We start from the raw sequence: 21,123 nt of genomic DNA on the forward strand, positions 1-21,123 counted from the left end.
ACAGCTAAATACATATATAAGGATTCTCCATCCACAGTCTTCATTATAGCTGGAGCCAAGGATAAGTAATCCTTCAAGGCCTTAAGCGCAGCCTCATGCTTTTCCGTCCACTCAAACTTCTTATTCTTCCTAAGGATATCATAGAAGTCCTTGCACTTTTCAGAGGATCTTGAGATGAACCTGTTGAGAGCGACTATTCTTCCTGTGAGCCTTTGGACATCTTTTGCGTTTGCAGGAGGCTTTAAATTAAGGATGGCTTCAATCTGCTTTGGGCTTGCTTCAATTCCTCTTTTAGTCACCATATATCCCAGAAATTTTCCAGCCTTAACACCAAAGTGGCATTTTGCCGGATTCAATTTCATGTTATATTGGTCGAGGATATTGAATGCCTCTTCAAGGTCTCTGAGGTGATCCTCATCTCTCTTTGACTTCACCACCATATCATCTATGTAGACCTCCATAGTCTTGCCTAACTGATTTTTGAACATCATGTTGACTAGCCTTTGGTATGTTGCCCCTGCATTTCTTAGTCCAAACAGCATAACAGTATATGCCGGTAGGAGTCATGAATGCTGTATCCTCTTGATCAGATGGTTCCATCTGAATTTGTTGGAATCCAGAGGAAGCATCCATAAAGGTAAGCATTTCATGTCCTGCCGTTGCATCCACCATGGAGTCTATATGTGGTAACGGGAAAGGATCCTTGGGACATGCCTTGTTTAAATCTGTAAATCAACGCATACCCTCCACTTTCCATTCTTTATTGAAACTACAACCACATTTGCCAACTATCGAGGATACTGAACCTCTCTGATCATACCGGCCTTAAGAAGTTTCTCAACATCTTCTTGTATGATCTTGTTCCTCTCAGGAGCAAATTTTCTTCACTTCTAATGGACGGGTTTAACAGATAAACCAAGGCCTAGTTTGTGAGTGATTACCTCTTTTGAAATACCTGTCATGTCTGAGTGCTTGAAGGCAAAGGTAGATTTTCTTTGTCCCAAGAAGGATACTAAATCCTCCTCGATTTTGCTGGGGATACTGGATCCTAGGAACACCTTTACCTCTGGATCCTCAGGGTCCAATGATACTTCTTTAAGGTCTTTCTCCCGAGCTTCCAGCACGTCCCGGGGATGCTGCTGTAGTTGCTATGCTATAGTTTGTATGGCAGTTGGCTTCATTGATGAAGAATAATAGTTCTTGGCCTCCGCTTGGTCACCAACTATCTTCACAACTCCCCAAGGGGTAGGCAGTTTGATGCATTGGTGATACGTTGAGGCTACTGCCTTCATTCCATGCAACCAGGGCCTACCTAAAATAACATTGCAACAAGAAAGGTTATCAATAACACAAAATTTCTGGTATGAATTTAACCCTTCGATATAAATTGGGAGGTTGATGTCTCCCAATGTTTTCTTGGTTTCACCACTGAAACCGACTAGCACTGATGTTCTAGGAATGATCTTTGAGTCCGGTATGTTCATCATTTTGAGGACATCATGCTAGATAATGTTGATTGAGCTCCCTCCATCTGCTAGGATCCTGCGTACATAATGGTTAGCGATAAATAAAGTAATGATCAAACCATCATGATGAGGATCCTGGATGTTTAGTTTGTCTTCCTCGTCGAAGAAGATCCTTTTGTCTGTTGTTAAGGTAGTGGATACTATCGGTTGGTCTCCGTTATCCATCTTTACTTCTTTGGCAAGTCTTTTTGCTGCAGAGAAGGAAGTTCCACAAATGTCTAATCCTCCAGAGATGAAATTCACCATTCGGACATCCAGCTCATCCTTCTGAGGATCCTGGATCTTTGAGTCGAAGAAGACCCTTCGATCAGTTACTCGAGTAATGGGGATAAGCGGTCTTCTTTCATCGTCCAACTCGAATTCTTTTGTGGGCTTTTCTTCTAAAGCACACGAATCTTGGAATATTTCGTAGTTTCTGGAGACAAAGTTGATCACATGAGTGTCTGGCGGTGGCGGCGTCGCTTTTTGTGGAAGATCTTCAGGATCCTGGATCCTGGATTTTTTCCTTCCCAAGAGTTTTTAAAGTGACCCTTGCTCAGGAGGTATCCAATTTCCCTCCTCAAGCCGATGCATTCGTCTGTTGTGTGGCCAAAGTCTTCGTGAAAGGCACCACTTATACTTGTCTTTGAAGGCATTCGTCTTCTCATTCTTTCGGGGCCACCTTGCTTTCTCTCCTAGATCCTTCATGGCGCAAATCAAGCAATGGGTATCTAAGGAGAAACAATACTCGGAGATGCATGGATAATCTTCATCATCCTCTCCTTCTTCAACTGCTCGTACATTCTGGTTGTTGAACTTGTTATATGGCTTTGTGTTGTTGTTCTTGAACGAGAATCCTTGTTTCTTTTCGGAGGATTCTTGTTTCGTCTGATTCCCCAGACGATCCTGGATCCTCTTGTCATCCTCCAACCGTATGAATCTGAGCACCCTGTTCCTTACTTCATCTAGAGACCTGCAAGGAGTCATCACTAGATCATCATAAAAGGGGGAGCTCCTCTGAACTCCCATCATGAAGGTCTCAACAGCAGTAGCCATGTCAAGATTAGGGATTTCTAGAGCTTCCCTACCGAACCTCGTAACAAAATCCCTAAGGGATTCATCACTAGGTTGGATAACTCGGTATAAATCACTTGTTAACTTCTCGAATTTCCTACTACAGGAAAATTGGCTGTTGAACAAGTTAACTAAATGTGAAAAAGAAGTGGCTGAAAAGGGAGGAAGACTTAGCAGCCATTTTAATGCAGATCCTGTGAGTGTGGATCCGAATCCTTTGCATAAGCAAGCTTCTTTGAGTCTCTCAGGGATGGGGTTGATTTCCATCCTTTCCCTATATTGTGCAACATGCTCCTCAGGATCCGTGGTCCCATCATAAGTCTTCATGTTGGGGATTTGGAACCGCTTCGGAATCTCAGCATCACAGATAGGTGGAGCAAATCTTGATAACTTGTGGCTTCCCTTAGGTATCTCGGGGATTGGTTGTATCACCTCGGGAACACTGGATATCATATCCTTAAGTTTCTGTAGTTCTTTGGCCATGGCCTGATTGATAACTGTATCCTGCATAGGACCACGGTTAGTATCTAAGGATATAGGATCATACAAGTTACCTCTTTGCTGGGTGAAGGTCGGCATCCCGGACGAGTAGTTGGGATAAGAAGAATCTGCGATTGGAGTTGGTCCTCCAGAGGCTATGGTCTGCATGGGGATTATATCTCCTTCATGGACTTCAGAGGATCGTTGATGTTGGACTCCTAAGAATCATTGATTCTGAAAGAAGGATCCTTGAGGTTGGGAATTATAGGATCCTTGGTGATACAATCCAAAGGATCCTGGTTGAAGGATGGATGATCCTTGCTGGAAGTATGAGGATCCCTGAGTGTGCTGACCCATGGACCATTGTTGAAGGATAGATGATCCTGGCTGAAACACTGAGGATCCTTGAGTCTGTTGACCCATGGATCCTTGTTGAATGATAGATGATCCTGGCTGAAACAGTGAGGATCCTTGAGTCTGTTGATCCATGGATCCTTGTTGAAGGATAGATGATCCTGGCTGAAACGGTGAGGATCCTTGAGTCTGTTGATCCATGGATCCTTGTTGAAGGATAGAAGATCATTGAGTAAACTGAGCCATGGATCCTGGACTGGTGAAATCCAACATCCTGGGTATCAGGGGGTGTGGTCCTCCGCTGGCCTCTTAGTCTTTTTGAGATCTTCTATCTCACGAAGGATCCTCTGGTTGGTCTTGGTCTGTTGCTCCAAATATGCTTTAACCTGCAAAAACATAGATGAAATATCACTGTTAGTATTAACCACTGACGCAACAGCAGCGGTCTTCGAGCTCTGGAAGACTGGTAGTTGCGTCTTGCTTCCAGTAACAGCAGGCCGTTGCGTTCCCGTAATTGGCGGAGGCGGTGGTGGCAAAGTCGTTGACGAGAGAGGAACCGTAGCCGGCATAGTTGATGAAGCAGAGGCTGATTGAGAGGCCATTGGAAGTTATATGGGTATGAAAAAAATCAAAGATTGATAGGAGTAATATGGATTATAGCACCAATTGCCCCACAGTGGGAGCCAAATTGTTTTGGATAAAAATTGACTAAGGATAATGTATCCAAATCTGTCAAGTGAGGTATAATGATAACACGATAATAATGATTGTAGAAATGAGGTCTTGATGAACACAAGGATTTGATCACGAGGAAAAAACCCTTAATTACGATAATCTTTACTTCGGTCAAAAACTAACAAGGTAATCTTTGGTCGAATTGCTTCGGTCAAGGATTAACAAGGTAATCTTTGGTCGGATGGTACGTGAGTATAGTAATCTCCGGCACAAAAAACCCCCGGACAGTGAAACTATCACCGTCAAGTTTATTAATAGTAAAAGGTGATTACAAGGTTTGGAGTTATTGATCAACAGAAACAATGAAAGCTATGTGTGTGTTTTCTGATGAGCTAGCAGCTAGAATACGAGTGTAAATGTGAGCGTGTGTCTGCCTAATGTTGATCATAACTCGGTTATATAAAGAAAATAATAAGTAACTAACTAACAACTATATCCTATAAATCCGCTAGTCTTCCACTCTTCATCATCGGGTGCTTTGACCACGTGCTAATAGCCGTTCAGTAACGAATTAAGTGGTGGACCAGGTCTAGGAACCATAGTTGATATTCAAACATCAGTCTTTATACGAAATCGTCCATTACTAGCTATACTGAATAAGGATCCTGTATCCATACTCCAGCTAGAGAATACTCCATGAGGATAATTGATGTCAGCATGTCCTAAAATTGTCATACTTGTCTAACACATCACCATACTAAACGCAATCATTAGTAAACAAATAACACCGAGGATCATTGATCATTTATAACCTGTTATATATCTCAAGGATAATTTATCCATAAGATAAGTTAAGGATTAAGGATCCTCAGCATAAAATTCATGCCCCTAACATTTAGTACCTCTTAAAATTTAAGAGGTCCTTAACTCATGCTTTATATATAGTATAGATATTTGAAACAAATTTTCATTATATGATTGAAAAGTAGTGATTATGTCGAAACAGAAGTCAAACGAGCAACAAGCTGTGATGCTACCCCATTTTGAATTGCAAAACACAATCTTTAAAAACTACATCCATTGAAATTGGAGTCATAACATGTGCATGACCCGCTGAACTCCGCTAAGTAACTCAACAACTTCAGGCGTGAGAAAACCAAAAGTGTCAAAAGCAAAAAGAATAAATACATGTTGGTTGTCAAGACACGTCTTCTCATATTTAGTCACCTTGTATGAAACAACTTTCAAAGCAGATTGAACGATTGTGAAACCACTACTCCCTAAGCATACCATAGGGGAACCCCTGTTAAATCCACACAAGCATGTTTTTCTCCAAACCATCCAAAAACCAATATGTCGGCCGGTCGAATAGATGATCTTCCCTATGATGTACCAGTCAGAAAATTCACTAGTACTTATTTCTTAACAGAAATTCCAAATGAACTAATACCTATTCTCACATCAGATAATAATAGTAAGAAGAGCATCTTCATGTGACGAGGCTCACAATATTTTGTTTTACATAAGTCAACCCTTCAAAAATCATTACCTTAGAGTTAACCAGAAGAACATCATTTGGAAGTAATCATCGGGATCCAATACTTGGTCACGGTAGTTCTTTATTCATGTATGTGTTTCTCATCATACAATTTTTTATCCCTAAATTATAACAGATTTGTTAAGAAAAATTAATAAAAAAAAGTTTTATTGTTATTTTTCTCTAGAATTTGCACAATAAAATAATAAGGTGTTTTGACTGAGCCCAAATTATGAAGGTTGACTAAAGTATCGTTATCCCAAGACAATGTTGGCCGGCCGTTGGACAAGGTCACACGCGAGTTACTTCCGCAATCAATTACTCTACATATTCAAATAATATGCTCCCTCCAATGGCTCAACTTAACACATTCACCCCTCAGGTAATGCCTTTTTTTATCACATATAAATGAGTGTACACGTAACGTCTTCCAGTTTTTTTAAGGGATTTCATATAATAATAACTAAATCATAGGAGTGAGCACGGTTCGGTTCGGTTCGGTTATTGGATGAAACCCAAACCTAAATCTAAGCTATCGGTTATTTTAGAATACCAACCAATCGAATTTCGGTTATTCGATTATTCGGTTATTCGGTTTTCGGTTTCGGTGTAGGTTATTTTCGGTTTTTTTATTGTGAGTAGACATTATAAGAAATAGAGTACCTTATACATATTGAATTCAAAATACAATAATATGCACGTGTTATGTTGAACCAAACAAATACAAAGTTGTTTGAGTAGTATAGTTTAAAATTCAACAACATTTTTAATAAAAAAAAAAAACTAAAGGTTTCCCGAATCTTCATTCATTGTCTTATTCATCTTCAAAGTTTAGACCCAATCTTGATCATGTTTATAATCTTCACCACCATCAATGGTAGATTCTTTTGGTATTTTGTTTCTGGCCATAACATCTTTAAAAAAACACGTAGAAAACATAGGTTCGATTAATCGGTTCGGTTCGGTTTTTTTCGGTTTTTTTAAAATGGATAACCTAACCTAAACCCAAAAATCGGTTTTTCGAAAAACTAAAATATTAACCGTCGGTTAATGCTTCGGTTCGGTTTTTTTCGATATGGTTTTTTCGGTTATTCGGTTTCGGTTCGGTTAATTCGGTTTTATGCTCACCCCTACTAAATTTAATATAAATTGGTTGTGATTCAATGGTAGATGACTCAATTTACTAGTGAGAGGTAGATGGTTCAAATCTTACTATCACCAATTTATATAGGATATATGAGGGATGACCCTGGCTTGCCAGGGTTCAAGTCCTGATCTCACCCGGTTCTACCGGCTCCTCGCTGTCGTGCCATTTGGCGGGCGTGGGGGTCGAGTTTTATCCGGTGAATCCTTCAATAGGTGGACCGCTAGGGGCTCCGTCCGTCCGGACTAGTGGCCGGCTCGGGCTACCTTTAGCCAATGGGAGTCGCGTACGGAGTACCCGCCATTACTTAGTTGGTCGTTCAAAAAAAATAACTAAATCTAAAAAATGTTTTAGGTTACTCAACTTAAAAAAATGTTACAATTAAGCCATTCAATTTTCATATTTCCTTAAATTAAAGGTTTTAACGTTTTTCTTTTTTGTTTCACATAAGAATTTTTTTAATCTTTTTTTGTTATGTTGACGTTGAGTGGCGACGTAGATTTTATTTTTTATTTTGAATTTCAGTATAATTAATGTTTATTTAAATTTTTAAAATTTAACTGTATATAGTGCAAATTTCGGACCCCCACATCTTATCCTCCATATCTTTCTTGACGTACAAAAAAAATCGGCGAGACTCGATTTGAAGATTCAATTACCCGATTTGAGGAAAATATGTATGAGTGACCTAATTTGAACACTTTTGAAAGTTGATTACTATTTTATGAGATATTCCATTTTTTAAACGGTCAAAGATCTTTCAAATGAACTACAGTCTAAATTCATCATGTTAAGATACAGTCGTCTTTCTAGTGCTTCACTAATTTCATTCATATAACTTTATAACTACAGGTGACAAATGAGTTGGGTTGGGTCGAACGGGTCATGGGTTGAAACGGGTCGAAACGAGTTTGATTCAGAACATGTCAATTTAAAAAATGGTTGTTTTGGTTTGGGTCGGAACAAGTTAGGGTCGGAACGGGTCAGAACATGTTTCGTTTTTTTTAATAAGGATAACGACTGAAACATTTTAGTTTCTTTTATTGTTTGTTTTTTTATTTATATTTGAAGTTATGATTTTTTTATTATTTTTTTCTAAGGGGTTTTCTATTAAGATTAATTTTTTTTAAATAGTAAAAAAAAAACGTAACTCAAAATATAAATCAAACATAAAAAAGTAAAAAAAAATAAAATATTTCCTCTGTTGTCCTCGTTTCATTAAAAACATCATCGAAAAATCGAACCGAAACTGAAATATCAGTGAAAATGACACAAAAAGCAAAAACCGACGAAATAAATCGAAATCGAAAAAATTGATCAAACGAAACTAAAAAAATGAAACCGAGCATAAACGAAACTGAAAAAAACGGACAAAAACGAAACAAAAGACCAAAAACGATTCCGGAATCGACCAAAAAGAAACAAAAGAAACAAAAGAAACCAAAACCCAACCTGTCTCGTGTGAAAACTCGTGTTGGCTTGAAACCTGAACCGGACTCGTTCCAATCTGAAACTCGTTTTGTGCCAAAACCTATCTCATGCTGAAACCCGTTCCGATCCGAAACCTGCCACATTTCCTTAGGAAACTAACCGACATCGACCCATTTATTTGAATTTGTCGGACCCATTTGACCCTAAAATAATAAGATGGAATTTCAAGCAACCCATTTTGACACATTTAGTTAAAATCTCTAACTCAAACAACCCATTTAGTTTATAAAAAAACCCAAATTAACCCATTTAAAATAGTTTAGGTTAAGATTATCACCCCTATCCATAACTACCACTTAACATTCAATTATTGCTCAATTATTGTGAAATTATTTCATAAATGTTAGTTTTTTTAAGTTAATTGAATTATATGGAGCATGCATTCATTCATCTTAATTACAATTTCTTTTCATCCAAAATTAGATAGCAATGAGAAAAATTTCACTAAATAAGAATCAAGCATAAAACCATGAGTAGTCATAACTTTTCACCCTCAGGTATTATGCGCCACGTGGCACCCAGTAAGAGTTATGACTTTTTACAAAAACAGGGTGTAGTCATAACTCTCCACCCCCAGACGTTATGCGCCACGTGACGCCCAATCACTTTTACACTTTTTGTTTTTTGTTTTTATTTTTTAATAAGAAGAATCAAATAACAATAATACGCTTCGGGTTCTTGTATCTCGGCGAGTCGCAAAAGTAATCCGCCATCAACCGGTTGTTGGCTTCGGTACGATCTCGTTCGATATATGCTCTTTTTGAAACGGGGGTGCTGGAGAGCTAATCGCACTTGTAACGGAACTCATATAAGTTCTCGCGAGCATAATCGAACTCGTAACCGCCTGTTCCTCCGCCTCGTCGTAGGCTTGTTGGTCGGGCCCGAAAAACCGTTTATATATAGATGGAGGATCCATTTATATAGTGAATTTTGTGTGAGAATTTATAAAGTTGAAAGAGATTTTTTATAAGTTTGATGAGTTTTGATTGGGGATGAGTTGGTTTAATATATAGGAAATAACTTTTTTTTCTTTTTTATTCCCCAACGGTAAACTAACGGCTCTTTTTGATATTTGTGCCATTTTCCCGCGTTTTATATATAACGTTAAAAAAAGCCAAAACGCCGGGGGTGGGGGGTGGGGGAGGGTGTGCCCCCGCCGTTATAGGCTAAAACGCCCACATAATTTCCCGACTATGGATGGTCTAATAAAATCTTCTTTTTATGTCATCTTAAAAAATTAATCTTTAAATTTCTTAAATATATCATTACATGACTTTAGTCTTTTAAAAATCAATTTAAAATTATAATTCTACAATGGTGGAGTGGTAAGGAAAAATTTGTTGCACATGACCCAGGTTTGATTCCTGTCGCCAACATTTATTTTAAGCGGCACCAGGACGATTAAGGCAGACTAGGCGGGTATGTAACGTTTATTAATTAGATTCTTGAACTAAATGAGTTTTATCTCACCGCACTATCGAACCTTCGGGCGAGTGTTTACGATGTTGACCTTAGGTGAGAGTTTTCACCGGATCAAATATTAAAATATAGCCGGTAAAAAATTCGTTGGCCATTAAATAAAATAAAAATGAACATATATATTTTTCCACTTGACTAAATATAAAATTAAAAGAAAATATAAAATATTAATGAGCATTGAATGTATTAGACTTTAATATTGTGATATTCTAGAGCAAAGCAAAGACGTTACACAGGAAGTCTGCACCCGCCAACCACGGCTTCCTTCAAATCCTCAACCATTCCGATCATTTTCTTCCTCTGATTTCTTCTCAACCGCTCAATTTCACACCACAATGTTACGTTCCAAATCAAGGTACCATTTACCATTCTCATTTCTCTCTCTCTCATATTTCTTTTAATCATATCATAATCACACGTTACATGTAACACCCGTTATTTCAAATTCTGATGATATATAATTAATTCGTTACTAACCTGTTGTGTTTATTTCTAGATCATCCGGGTATCAAGAATTTGGACAAAACAAGAAGCATTCTTCGTTTTTATTTAGAACAATTTCTGGGTCCAAGATCTGTAGAGGAGATAATGCATCACAGGTTGATAAACAAGCCTTAGTGTCCCTCGATCGCAATACCGTTAGCTTATCCGAGGTACGTATTATTTATTCTAGCTAATCCGAATATTATTTATTTGAACCTTTTGTGTAATCATGTTATAATTTGCGGTTTCGTAGAATCGGATTGTTAAGGCTGCAATGATGCAGAAACAAATGACTGGTTTAGAGGAGGAGTTAAGGAACACGAAATTGAGGTTAAATGAGTCGGAAACCGAGAGGAAGAATGCTAACGATTTGTTGGCGAGTGCGAAAAGGGATGTCGAGTCGAAAGATAAACAGATTAAATTGTTGATTAGTCAGGTTGAGGCTGCAAAGGTGTATAAGGTAAAGCTAGGGGAAAGAGAGGCTTCTATTGAGAAATTGAATAAAAGAATAGTGGAATTGGAAGATGAATTGGAGAAAACCAAGGAATCGGAGTCGCATATGTTGGATTCGTTGATGATTCAAACGAGACAGATTGAACAAACTAAGATGGATTTAGAAGAATCAAAGCTTGAGATTAAGCACTTAAACCAAGAGCTTAACTTACAAAAATCATCTGAACAAGAAGTGGCTATATTAAAGAAGGAAGTCAGACGTCTAAACCAGTTAAGAATTGAAACCGACGAGTCCATTGCTGCGTGGTCCGCAAAAGAAATGGGATTCATAACTTGTATTAACACGGCTTATGAAGAGAACGCGTCACTCACACGCCAAAACAATAAGCTACACGAAGCATTAATGGCGGCTGAAAACACGACACGAATCACACGAGAAGAAACTTCTAAGCTTCGTGATATAGTTAAACAAGCTGTAAACGAGTCAAACGTTGCTAAAGAGGCTTCAAACATAGCCCGAGCCGAATCCTCAAAACTTAAAGACATGTTATCCAAGAAGGAAGAATCTTTACGCGCTCTTGCACAAGAAAACGAAAGATTAGTAGCCAAAGAAGCCGCTGCTAATGAAAACTTAAATGAATTCAAAACATTACTCACTGCAAAAACCGAAGCTAGTAAACAATGTGAAGATCATCATACCGAGGTTTTCAACTCCCCGGATTCTTCACCACAACATATGTTTAGTTTTGATTTTGATGACTTCAAGGGGTTTAACAAAGACGAAGATGATCATAACGACACTTTTGTAGATGTTGATCCAGAGAAGTTTGAAGCACTTAAAGGGTCTATCTTTGATACTGATGAGTCACCAAAATCAGAACTACGAACGCCGCCAAAAGCAAAAGGCCATCATCATCGTTCAGGGTCGGGTCACTTTGAAGAAGCGGATCATCATCGGAGTCATTCAGAACATGGTGATGATAAGGGGTATTATCTTTATGGTCTTTATCACAGGAAGAAGCTGTTTAAGAAGATTGGAGACCTTATAGGTGGAAAAAATCATAATCATGGTAAAAAGGAAGGGTCGATAGAACATGGTAAAGAAGAGGTGAAAGAACAAGGCAAAGAAGTGAAAGAACAAGGTAAAGAACAAGGTAATGAACAGGTGAAAGAGCAAGGGAACGAAGTGGTGAAAGAACAAGGTAAAGAAGTGGTGAAAGAAGAAGGCAAAGAAGTGAAAGAACAAGGTAAAGAAGAGGTGAAAGAACAAGGTAAAGAAGAGGCAAAAGAACAAAGTAAAGAACAAGGTAAACAACAGGTGAGTTGATTCTTTTATGGTAAGTTTATACATGGGATTTGGAGATATGATCATAGTTTTGGTGAATTTGTTTTCTACAATTGGTTTGTATTTAGTATTTGTCACTGATTTATGATTTGGATTGAGTATCCCTTTCAGATTTTAGTGTGATCCGGGTCTTTTAAGAGCATTTGGGATCACTTTTTAAAACCGCGTATATTGTTTATATGATGATAAGTTGGTTTGAATGAGTTTAAAGACCGACTAGTTGTTGTATTAAGAGGGCGAATTTATAACACAATATGAATGTACCATGAAATTTGTGTTTTCAGTTTCGTGCAAACAGGTTTTGGTTAATTTCTGTCAAACACGGAACATGTTTAACTCATTTATTTCTATACATCATTTTAAAATAATGGTTTGTGTTATAATTAAAGTATTTTGAGTGCTTTATGTCAAGTTTTTAAGATAATGAATGAATGAACATCTGGTTTTGTAGTTTAAACAGAATTGTCTAGTTTAATTTTTAATTTTGGACTTATTAATATACATTAAAAAAAAGCTTGGTTAAACAGATTGTTTTGTGTCACCCTACAAAATGGGTGTGGTTGTATTTTGATTGTGTAAATACTTTGGGTTTTTTTCTCCATGTCTACACTACGGCATCAAGTGCCTTATGATTTTACTTCTATAGATTGGACGCTAATATTCTTCTAATTACACAGCAACACCATTTTTTCCATAAGTCATTTAATTAGACACTTCACATGGGCCAAGTGTATAAGTTTCTATTTTTACAACTTCCCCTACATGAATTATAAAATGAAAATTATGTTGTTGGTGGGAATTGAACTAACTACATTGCTTTTAAAATGTTTATGACTTACTAACTCGACTAGGATGAATTGATGTTAGTCTTCTCTTTTTCTTAATTGGTATATATTCACAACCTTCCTTTTTGATTTCTTTTTAAAATACAAATACAAATTATTCTTACTAATCTATGTATTTTAAAAAAATATTTTTTTATGAATCCATAAGATATATTATTATTTATATTATTAAATTTAACTTTTTTGTTTTACTTTTTTAAACCACTCGTGTATCAAACGGGCTCTCTCCTAGTTTTGAAATAAAAACCTAACATAAACTAAGTAATTTTACGTTTAACCAATGTGGGGCTACGCACCTCTTACACATAAAGTAATTTTGTGTAAAATAGTATGAGCAACATTTGTTGTTAAGAAAAAAAAGTAATTTGTGTTTAGAAGGGAATGTCGCACCTTCAATAACAACCAAATTAAATTTAGCAACCATCGACTATCACCAACCCTCCCTCATTTTCTTTGCACCACCGTCAACAACCTACGGTAGCTAGTAGCCCGTCGAGGGGTCGTGGGTGGGGTGAGGGAACTCAAATTTTTGGTACCAAGCAAGTTCTGACGTTGTACCAAGATGCTAATGTTAATTGTTAGCATAATAAGTTATAAGTTAGTGATTAAGCGTTGAGATTTACATATTAATTAAATAATTTAATCATACTTTGAGCTTTTGATTCATAATATTGTATTATTTGTAACAAAAAGATTAATCGACAAGCTAAAGCCAAGTTGTTTTGTTGAAAAATGTTTGGAACTAACCCTAATGTCTGAGTTAGTTTTCTTGAAAGATAGAATGTCAATCATCCATACTGACATTGACACTCTATACCTAACTCACTCAACAAGAAGCAAAGTCACCGCTTTGGGAAAACCACAACCAATCTCCACCATCGCACCCTGTCTTCGAAAACCCGCTTAACAGAATTACCGGCCACCTTCTCCTCAATGATCATTGGTGGAACTTGCGGATTCTAAATCCTAGTTATTGTTAGTTAAGATATATAAAATTTAAAACTATAAAAAAATGTTTATCATGAGTTCCAATAAAAAAAGTAATTCATCAATAGCTTTAGATTATTATAGGTTATTATGTAATCTCAACACCTCCCCTCCTAGTTGATAGCCATCCTTACAATGATGTCTCGCGGAATATGAGATGATGGGCTTGTGTTATGTTACCCAACTTTGTATACGATCATGGGCTATAGGGTTGACTTTTTCCATTAAGTTACCTCAAATATTAGCATGTGTATTCCTTAGAACATTCCCAGCCCCTTCCACATCTCCATATCTATAATTATACTAAAAAATATTAAAGTTATCTCTTTTGTTCAACTAAATAATATTTTTTATACATTTATCATTAAAGTTTCTTTTCTCCTCTACTGACTACTTACAAACAATGTCAACAAATATTTAATAAATAAATATCGTGAAACAAGCTTTCCCCAAATTTATAAAAAAACTCATTAACTTTTTTCTCTCATTCACTCACAGCAACTCATTACCCCATCCGATAATTTAAAAAACTCTCGGGTCAAAGATGTTTGAGCGGGAAACTGTAACATCCCGAAATTTATTTTATATTATTTATCTATGATGGAAAAGTTTACTTGATTTAGTAGAGACTTAATAAAATAATAGAGATGGAAGGTTAAGTAGGCTAATTGAATGGAATAAGTATGGACCAAAAATGAAAGATTGGCCTTTGGTAAATGGGCTTGAGGGAGTATAAATACCCCTTAAACCCTAATTCTTTCCATTTTTATCTCTACACCATAGCCTACATGATGCGTGCTGTTCGAGTAGCTTGTAAAATGTAACGGATTGGATATTTAGCTTTTGCACAAGATCGTGTTTTAAATTTATAAAAGTGATTTTTACAAAGACTAAACACACACAAAATAGGCAAGTGTACCTAGCGTATATGTAGAATAGTATTGGTAAGAACCAAGTATCGATCCGTGGACACAAATGTTTCTAATAATGAATCGTCGTTTTACTTTAATCGGAGGTTTTAAGCATATTTGGGGTTGATTTTTGAACTTTTTATAAAATATAAATACTTATGTATAATATATATGTGACCAAGACGAGAGATTCTAGACAAGTTGTTCAATTATATGAAGGTTACCATATAATATCAAAAATTCACTCCATTTTATCATTGATAATTAATATGTAAACATGTGTCAAAACTTGCCGTAATAATATATGTAGGTTCCCAGCCGGATCTACTCGGAAATATCTCGTTCTACGTAGGTGCGGAATCCCTACGTAAGACGATACGAGCGTAGAAGCGATATACGTTAAACACAAGCAAACACACGTTACAATAAACAAAGAACACGTTGTATTGCAACTAATAACACGTGATATTCAATCACCGATTACACGTTCTTCAAAAATCATTAATACAAAATAAGCCGTAAACCTAATATATAAAGTTATCGACAACTTCGCCTAACAGACTAGGCGAAGTTGTTGATAACTTCGCTTGTCCACAAGTTCGCTTATAACAGGCGAACTTGTGAGACAACTTTGCATAAACACCAATACAAACCAAACTAACATTATTACAGACACTCGATACTGAACTACTGACATCATGTACCAACAGACTCCCCCTTGGCAGTAGCTTCATATCTCATCTTCAATCACGTGTCTCGTAATCTCAAAAATCTCATATCTCCCGTCTTCAAGCATGAACGCCTTCTCGTACACAAACTGAAACTACTCTTTGGTATTTCTTGGCTTCTTTTTTCCAAGCAGGAATGTAAAATATCTTTTTCTCGTTCAGCACCTGCAAGTCCGCTTGAGACAAATTCACTAAGTGCATAGGATCATACACTCTCATCAACTCTTGTTCATCTTCATCCTCCATCACTGCTTCAGCTGTTTCACTATCAACGTACCACCATTTTAGATCTTTGAGCACATCCTTGGGCATTTGTTTCATCGGTACTTCTTTTAGACCGGATCTGCTTATACTTCATTATCATCCAAGGCTTGCCATCAGCTCTCATGCCTCTGTCTTTATCTTCAACTAGCTTTCCTTTCTGCGGTTTCAACAATTCGAACTTTTTCTCATTTATGCTTTCTTTCCAGACTATCTTCCCAATAATCCTAGCCATGTTATCATCACTCCTGTTTATCAACCCCAACCTGGCTAAGTCCTTCACCTCACACTCAGGCAAGGTATTCAACGACCTCAACAATCTCTTGAAATATTGAACCCCATCATAACGTTTAATCACAAAAAGTTTCAACTATTCATCATATAACCAGCATATTATCCCCTTTTTCGATTCAGCATACCCTTTGATGTTGTAACTTTTCTTGAACATAGTAGGGACCGCCGGTTTCTTAGTCTTTACGAACCACTGAGCGTAGCCTTCTTTCCATCTTGGCTGCTCTTCCCATTCTGTCTCATCACATCTTGTATCTTGACCCAAATCTGACTTTTCAAATTCTGGAATTTCATGTTCAACGTTATCCTCCACAATCTCTCCCTCTTCGACTTCATTGTCAATCACAATCTCAGCCCCTATCTTCTCGATCTCCTCCAACGGTAACACATCATCATCACCTATAACATCATCATCCAATACCTCCTCAGCCTCCACTACCACCACGTCATCACCCTCCGCTCCGCCAGTTGCACCAGTTGACTCCCCCTGAGTTGTGGAAGTCCCAAGAGCTTGTTCAGTTCTTGGCAACTCACCACCTGCATCTTTCGGTGCATTGGGATCATCGTCTCGATAATTTATCTTCTTCGTCCTCAGCTCGTCACCCTTACAGCTCGTCTCCCCTTGAGATGCCAAGAACTATTTCAAGGCATCAAATATTTTACCATGCTCGATCAGGAGGGACGACTGAATTTGATTCTCTGCAACGAGGCGCTGAATAGCATGAGTCTGGATCAGATTTACTCTTGACTGTTCTGCCACGACTCTTTCAAGAGCTGCTATTCTTTCCGAGACGGATAGGGTAGCATCGAAATCAAACCTCATATGTGAAATGTCTTGAGCGTACGGAGAAGGGATTCCCAAGGTAACCGGCACATCAGAAACAGGTGGAAACGTAACCGCAGGTGGTATCGTAACCGACAACCCTGTAGTGGCAACAACCGTTGACTCAATAAACCTTGCAACGACCTCCGATGGAGTAAGAGTTGGAGGGGGCAAGGACACAATCTCCGGTGCCGAGAGCTGGAATGTAGTGGGTGGGATGCCGAAGGAAGATGAGGTAGTCAACACGGGAACACCCGAGGTGATCGGCCCTGTAACTGTCAATGATGTAGGGACGATAGTCATACCAGACAGTGCGGGTGGAGAAAAACGAACCACCCTTGAGCTCTCACCAGCTCCCGAACCTGCACCCGCTATTTCCCTTCTCGCTCTACGAACCAACCGATGTAAATCTTCCTCAAAATCCGAATCACTGTCATCGGTGTCTCTCTTTCTCTTCCCATGAATTCTTTCTTGCGTAATCAAAATCTGTCTAGCTTCAGCAACATCATCATCTGAGGAATCAAAATCAGCCTCAGTCGTAGCTGCCATCGACACATCCACACTAGAAACCCGGGCAACCGAGACCTGTACCTCTTCCTCTGGATCAACACGTTCCATATCAAAAAATCTTTGACCGCCTAACGCAGCTTCAAGGTCTACATGTTCCTCCGGTGCCACAACAGGAGCAGCAGGTAAAGCTTGCTGTACCACAGGTGGTGGTTGAGTTGCTTCAGCCTGTTGTGGTGCAGGATCCCGAAACTCGTCCCCACGAGCTGCAACATACCCCCGATTGATCCAGTACCCAAACAACGGAGTATGTCGAGGACGGAGCTCTGGTTTACTCCTCGCACTTGATGATCTACACTGAGCGAAGATTCGCTTGCTGACACTTTCCACATACCGAATCGGATGGAGCTGAGGTAACGAGGGAGCCACGTGATTCAAGATCATTTGAAGGAATCTTGGGTACATTAAGAATCTCTCACGCGCCACCGCTCGTCTTTGACGGTCTATCTCGTAGAACACCATCTGACTAAAGCTATAACGCTTATTGTAAGTCAGTGCTGTCATCGCCGACTGCATCGTCGCACCCATTCCATCCGTACCGGCCTTTCTACCCAACATGCACACGATTATCACGTGCATGAGAAAGCGCCATTGATCTAACAAGAACCCCTTTCGTCTTTGAGTATCCCCCAATGGACCAGAATAGCCCATTCTTAGAAAAGCACCATCTCTGAATGGAGCCACGAAGTCTGTAGGATCATTTCTCGTTTCATCCCCAAACTGCAGAGCAACCCTTATCTGCTCAGAAGAGAACTGCACTTCCTGATTGTTAACCGTTGCACGCATAACTGGGGGCTCTACTCTGCAATCATACTCAACCGTCTGCCAGAAATCTTCTATGTTAGGTAACGAGATGGGCAGGGTTGTAGTAATAGCGTGGAAGATACGCGAGCGGATAAGAAAAGTTATGATCTCGCGAAAATCATCAACACCGCTCGCATCCGGGTCCAAAGTAATATACATATTATGCCCCGGGAAAAACTGACGGTTGTTATCTCCTCCTTCGTCACCACCTGCACCACCTGCTCCCGCTACAGATGCCATATCTGTACCACAAACGGTCTAAGTTAGATAGACGTCAAAGCGAATCACAACTTCGCTTGTTACCATGAGCGTAGTTATGATTGTTTTTGTATAGGCGAAGTTAGGGAAAGGGCGAAGTTGATAACAACTTCGCCTTTACCACAACTTCGCCTGTTAACAGTTAATATAATTTTAAATGGAATAATTAAACAGGCGAAGTTATGTCTGAGGCGAAGTTATGGACAACTTCGCCTAAACATAACTTCGCCATTGAACAACTTCGCTTAAGATTAGTTAAATAATAAAGTACAGGCGAAGTTAAGCCTTAGGCGAAGTTAAGGATAAATTCGCCTAAACTGTAACTTCGCCTGAACTGAAGCGGCAACAGTTTAGACGGCCAAACGAGATGTCGTTTGGATAATTCGATGATTGTGGACTCTTAAACACATGATTTTATGGATATCTAGACGATCAAGATGATTACGACCACGTGAAAATAAGTTTGAAAAGCGGGTGTTGAGGGTTTGAATGAACGGGATCACAAATCGGGTCGAAACGACCTTGATTAACGTCATTGTCATAGATTATAAGATATGACGACACTACACACCTTTAAATCGGATTAAAAACTAAGATAAACAACGAGATGTGAGTCGAGATTTAACTTCGCCGAGAGATTATTTTATAAGTTCGCTGGTATTTGAAAAAGTATAAAGGGTTTGACCAAAATTTTCTATATATAGGGTCAAAGTTACACAGGCGAAGTTGGGGCTAACTTCGCTTACCCCTTAACTTCGCTTGTTTTAGCAACTTCGCTTGATATGAATGTTACATAACAGACCCTTATAATTTGAACATTTTAATTAAATTTTAAAACTTCCTTTAAAGAGTTAAATGATACGATCAAAGACCAAGTAACCAGGTATAAAATCATAAAACGACATAAGTAGAATAAAATATAGAAATAAAGTACACGGGATCAAATTTCAGTCTCGACAGGGACTACCAAGTTTTAGAAAAGATCCGAACAGGAATCATACTAATTAAGTGACTGTCACACAGATCCATGTTCAGCTGTATTATGACATAAAGAGACAGGTTGTAAGCAGGTAAATAACTTAGTATGGTTTTCATTGCTTCTGTGATACGGGTTAGGTTCAATTAAGCTCAAAATATAAATGGGCAACACATCAGAGAATGTGATGTCTCCTATCTATTCTCAAAGCGTATTTGGCTTTCCCCAAGTCACCCCGAGTTGACCTCGACCCGTAGTGTCTGATTAAGCTGTAAATACATCTCGATATTCATCTCGTTCTCGGTCTTGCCTCTTGATTGATAAGTACAACATAATAGACTTCAGAAGGCTTAAATAATAATTTTTTTTATTTTTTATTTTTATTTTTTTTTATTTTTTATTTTTTTTAAACATTTCCATAGCCGCAAACAGTAGACGACTGCAAGTCCCTAATCTGGATCACTGCAGTTTCTTGACATACTATCTTTTCGAGAATCAGAACACTCACGGGCTCGTGTATGACTGGGTAATCGCTTTTCTGCCTATCATTCGGAAAGATATATATGAAGACATGCACAACTCTTAATGAGTTTCCACTTAAAATCGAGGAGAGTTAGTTAGTATCACTTCTACTTTTACGCACCATAAAAGGCTACCATGACATACAATGACTGTTCTAATGTCTTTTAGGCCTAATAACTTCACTAGTTAAGCACACAGAATTAGTTAGTCTATCACTTTCCAAGGTTGGATCAATTTTCTTTTAAACATAGTAAAGATACTTCTTACGAAGTAGTAGACTTGAAAAATTATTTCATCTCCCGTAAAAAAAATTTTAAATTCTCTTGCCCCGTTCAAGTCAAAGTCATCAGGTAAACGGCTATCCTGAAGATCCAATGGATCGGCTGGACCGACCACATACGAGTATGCGTCCTTTTAACTGAGTACGAACGACTAATTTTCAGCGAAAGAATAAAAACACATCATAAACCGCCCCAGTCACTTTCAGTCATCTGGTAAATGGCTATCCTCATACTCTACAGGTAGAAATGAGGACCAAACATATCCGAAGATATGTCCTTCAAACTGAAGCAACCGACATAATTCTAAGCGATAGTGACGTTTTTTTTTAATTAAAAACGAAAAACACGGTTACTCGGGATTGATCATCCCATTTAGCTCAACAAGGTTTTGAAATCGATTTTTGTCAAACGCTTTAGTAAATAAATCAGCGAAATTATCTAACGAATCAACCTTTACGAGCAATATTAATTTCTTCTCAGCACAATCCCGTATAAAATGATGACGAATGTCAATGTGTTTAGTTTTGCTATGCTTTACGGGATTGTTAGTTACTGAGATAGCAGCAGTGTTATCTATCTAAATAGAAGTATGAGTGAAATTCAGACCGTAATTGCGCAATTGCTGTTGTATCCACAGAACCTGGGAGCAGCAGTTCGATGCTGCCATGTACTCTGCTTCACAGGTAGAGATGGCGACTGAGGTCTGCTTCTTGCACTGCCATGACACTAATCTGCCTCCAAGAAATTGGCATCCACCTGTTGTCGACTTTCGATTCTGATTGCATCCTCCATAATCAGAATCCGTGTAAGCGACTAATTCCAAGTCCCCCCCTTTCGTGTACCACAACC

At 38.3% G+C, this 21,123-nt stretch overlaps 1 protein-coding gene across 3 annotated transcripts; it reads left to right on the forward strand.

Annotated features, from left to right (window-relative positions):
- Nucleotides 1-9,864: 9,864 nt before the first annotated feature.
- On the forward strand, nucleotides 9,865-12,351 carry LOC143634232 (uncharacterized). 3 transcript variants are annotated; one of them, XM_077102373.1, is made up of 2 exons: nucleotides 9,865-10,094; nucleotides 10,236-12,351. In XM_077102373.1, the coding sequence occupies exon 2, from the start codon at nucleotides 10,497-10,499 to the stop codon at nucleotides 12,000-12,002; it is 1,506 nt and encodes a 501-aa protein (XP_076958488.1). In that variant the 5' UTR covers nucleotides 9,865-10,094; nucleotides 10,236-10,496; the 3' UTR covers nucleotides 12,003-12,351. The 3 variants fall into 3 exon arrangements, with proteins under 3 accessions (XP_076958488.1, XP_076958489.1, XP_076958490.1); XM_077102374.1 differs by lacking the exon at nucleotides 9,865-10,094 and having other exon boundaries at nucleotides 10,132-11,817; nucleotides 11,854-12,351; XM_077102375.1 differs by lacking the exon at nucleotides 9,865-10,094 and having other exon boundaries at nucleotides 10,132-11,772; nucleotides 11,923-12,351.
- The last annotated feature ends 8,772 nt before the right edge of the window (nucleotides 12,352-21,123 follow it).

The sequence above is a fragment of the Bidens hawaiensis genome, unplaced genomic scaffold (genome assembly GCF_021521415.1).
Source record: "Bidens hawaiensis isolate Kalapana, Puna unplaced genomic scaffold, B.hawaiensis_p1.1 tig00007035_1, whole genome shotgun sequence".
Classification (NCBI taxonomy): domain Eukaryota; kingdom Viridiplantae; phylum Streptophyta; class Magnoliopsida; order Asterales; family Asteraceae; genus Bidens; species Bidens hawaiensis.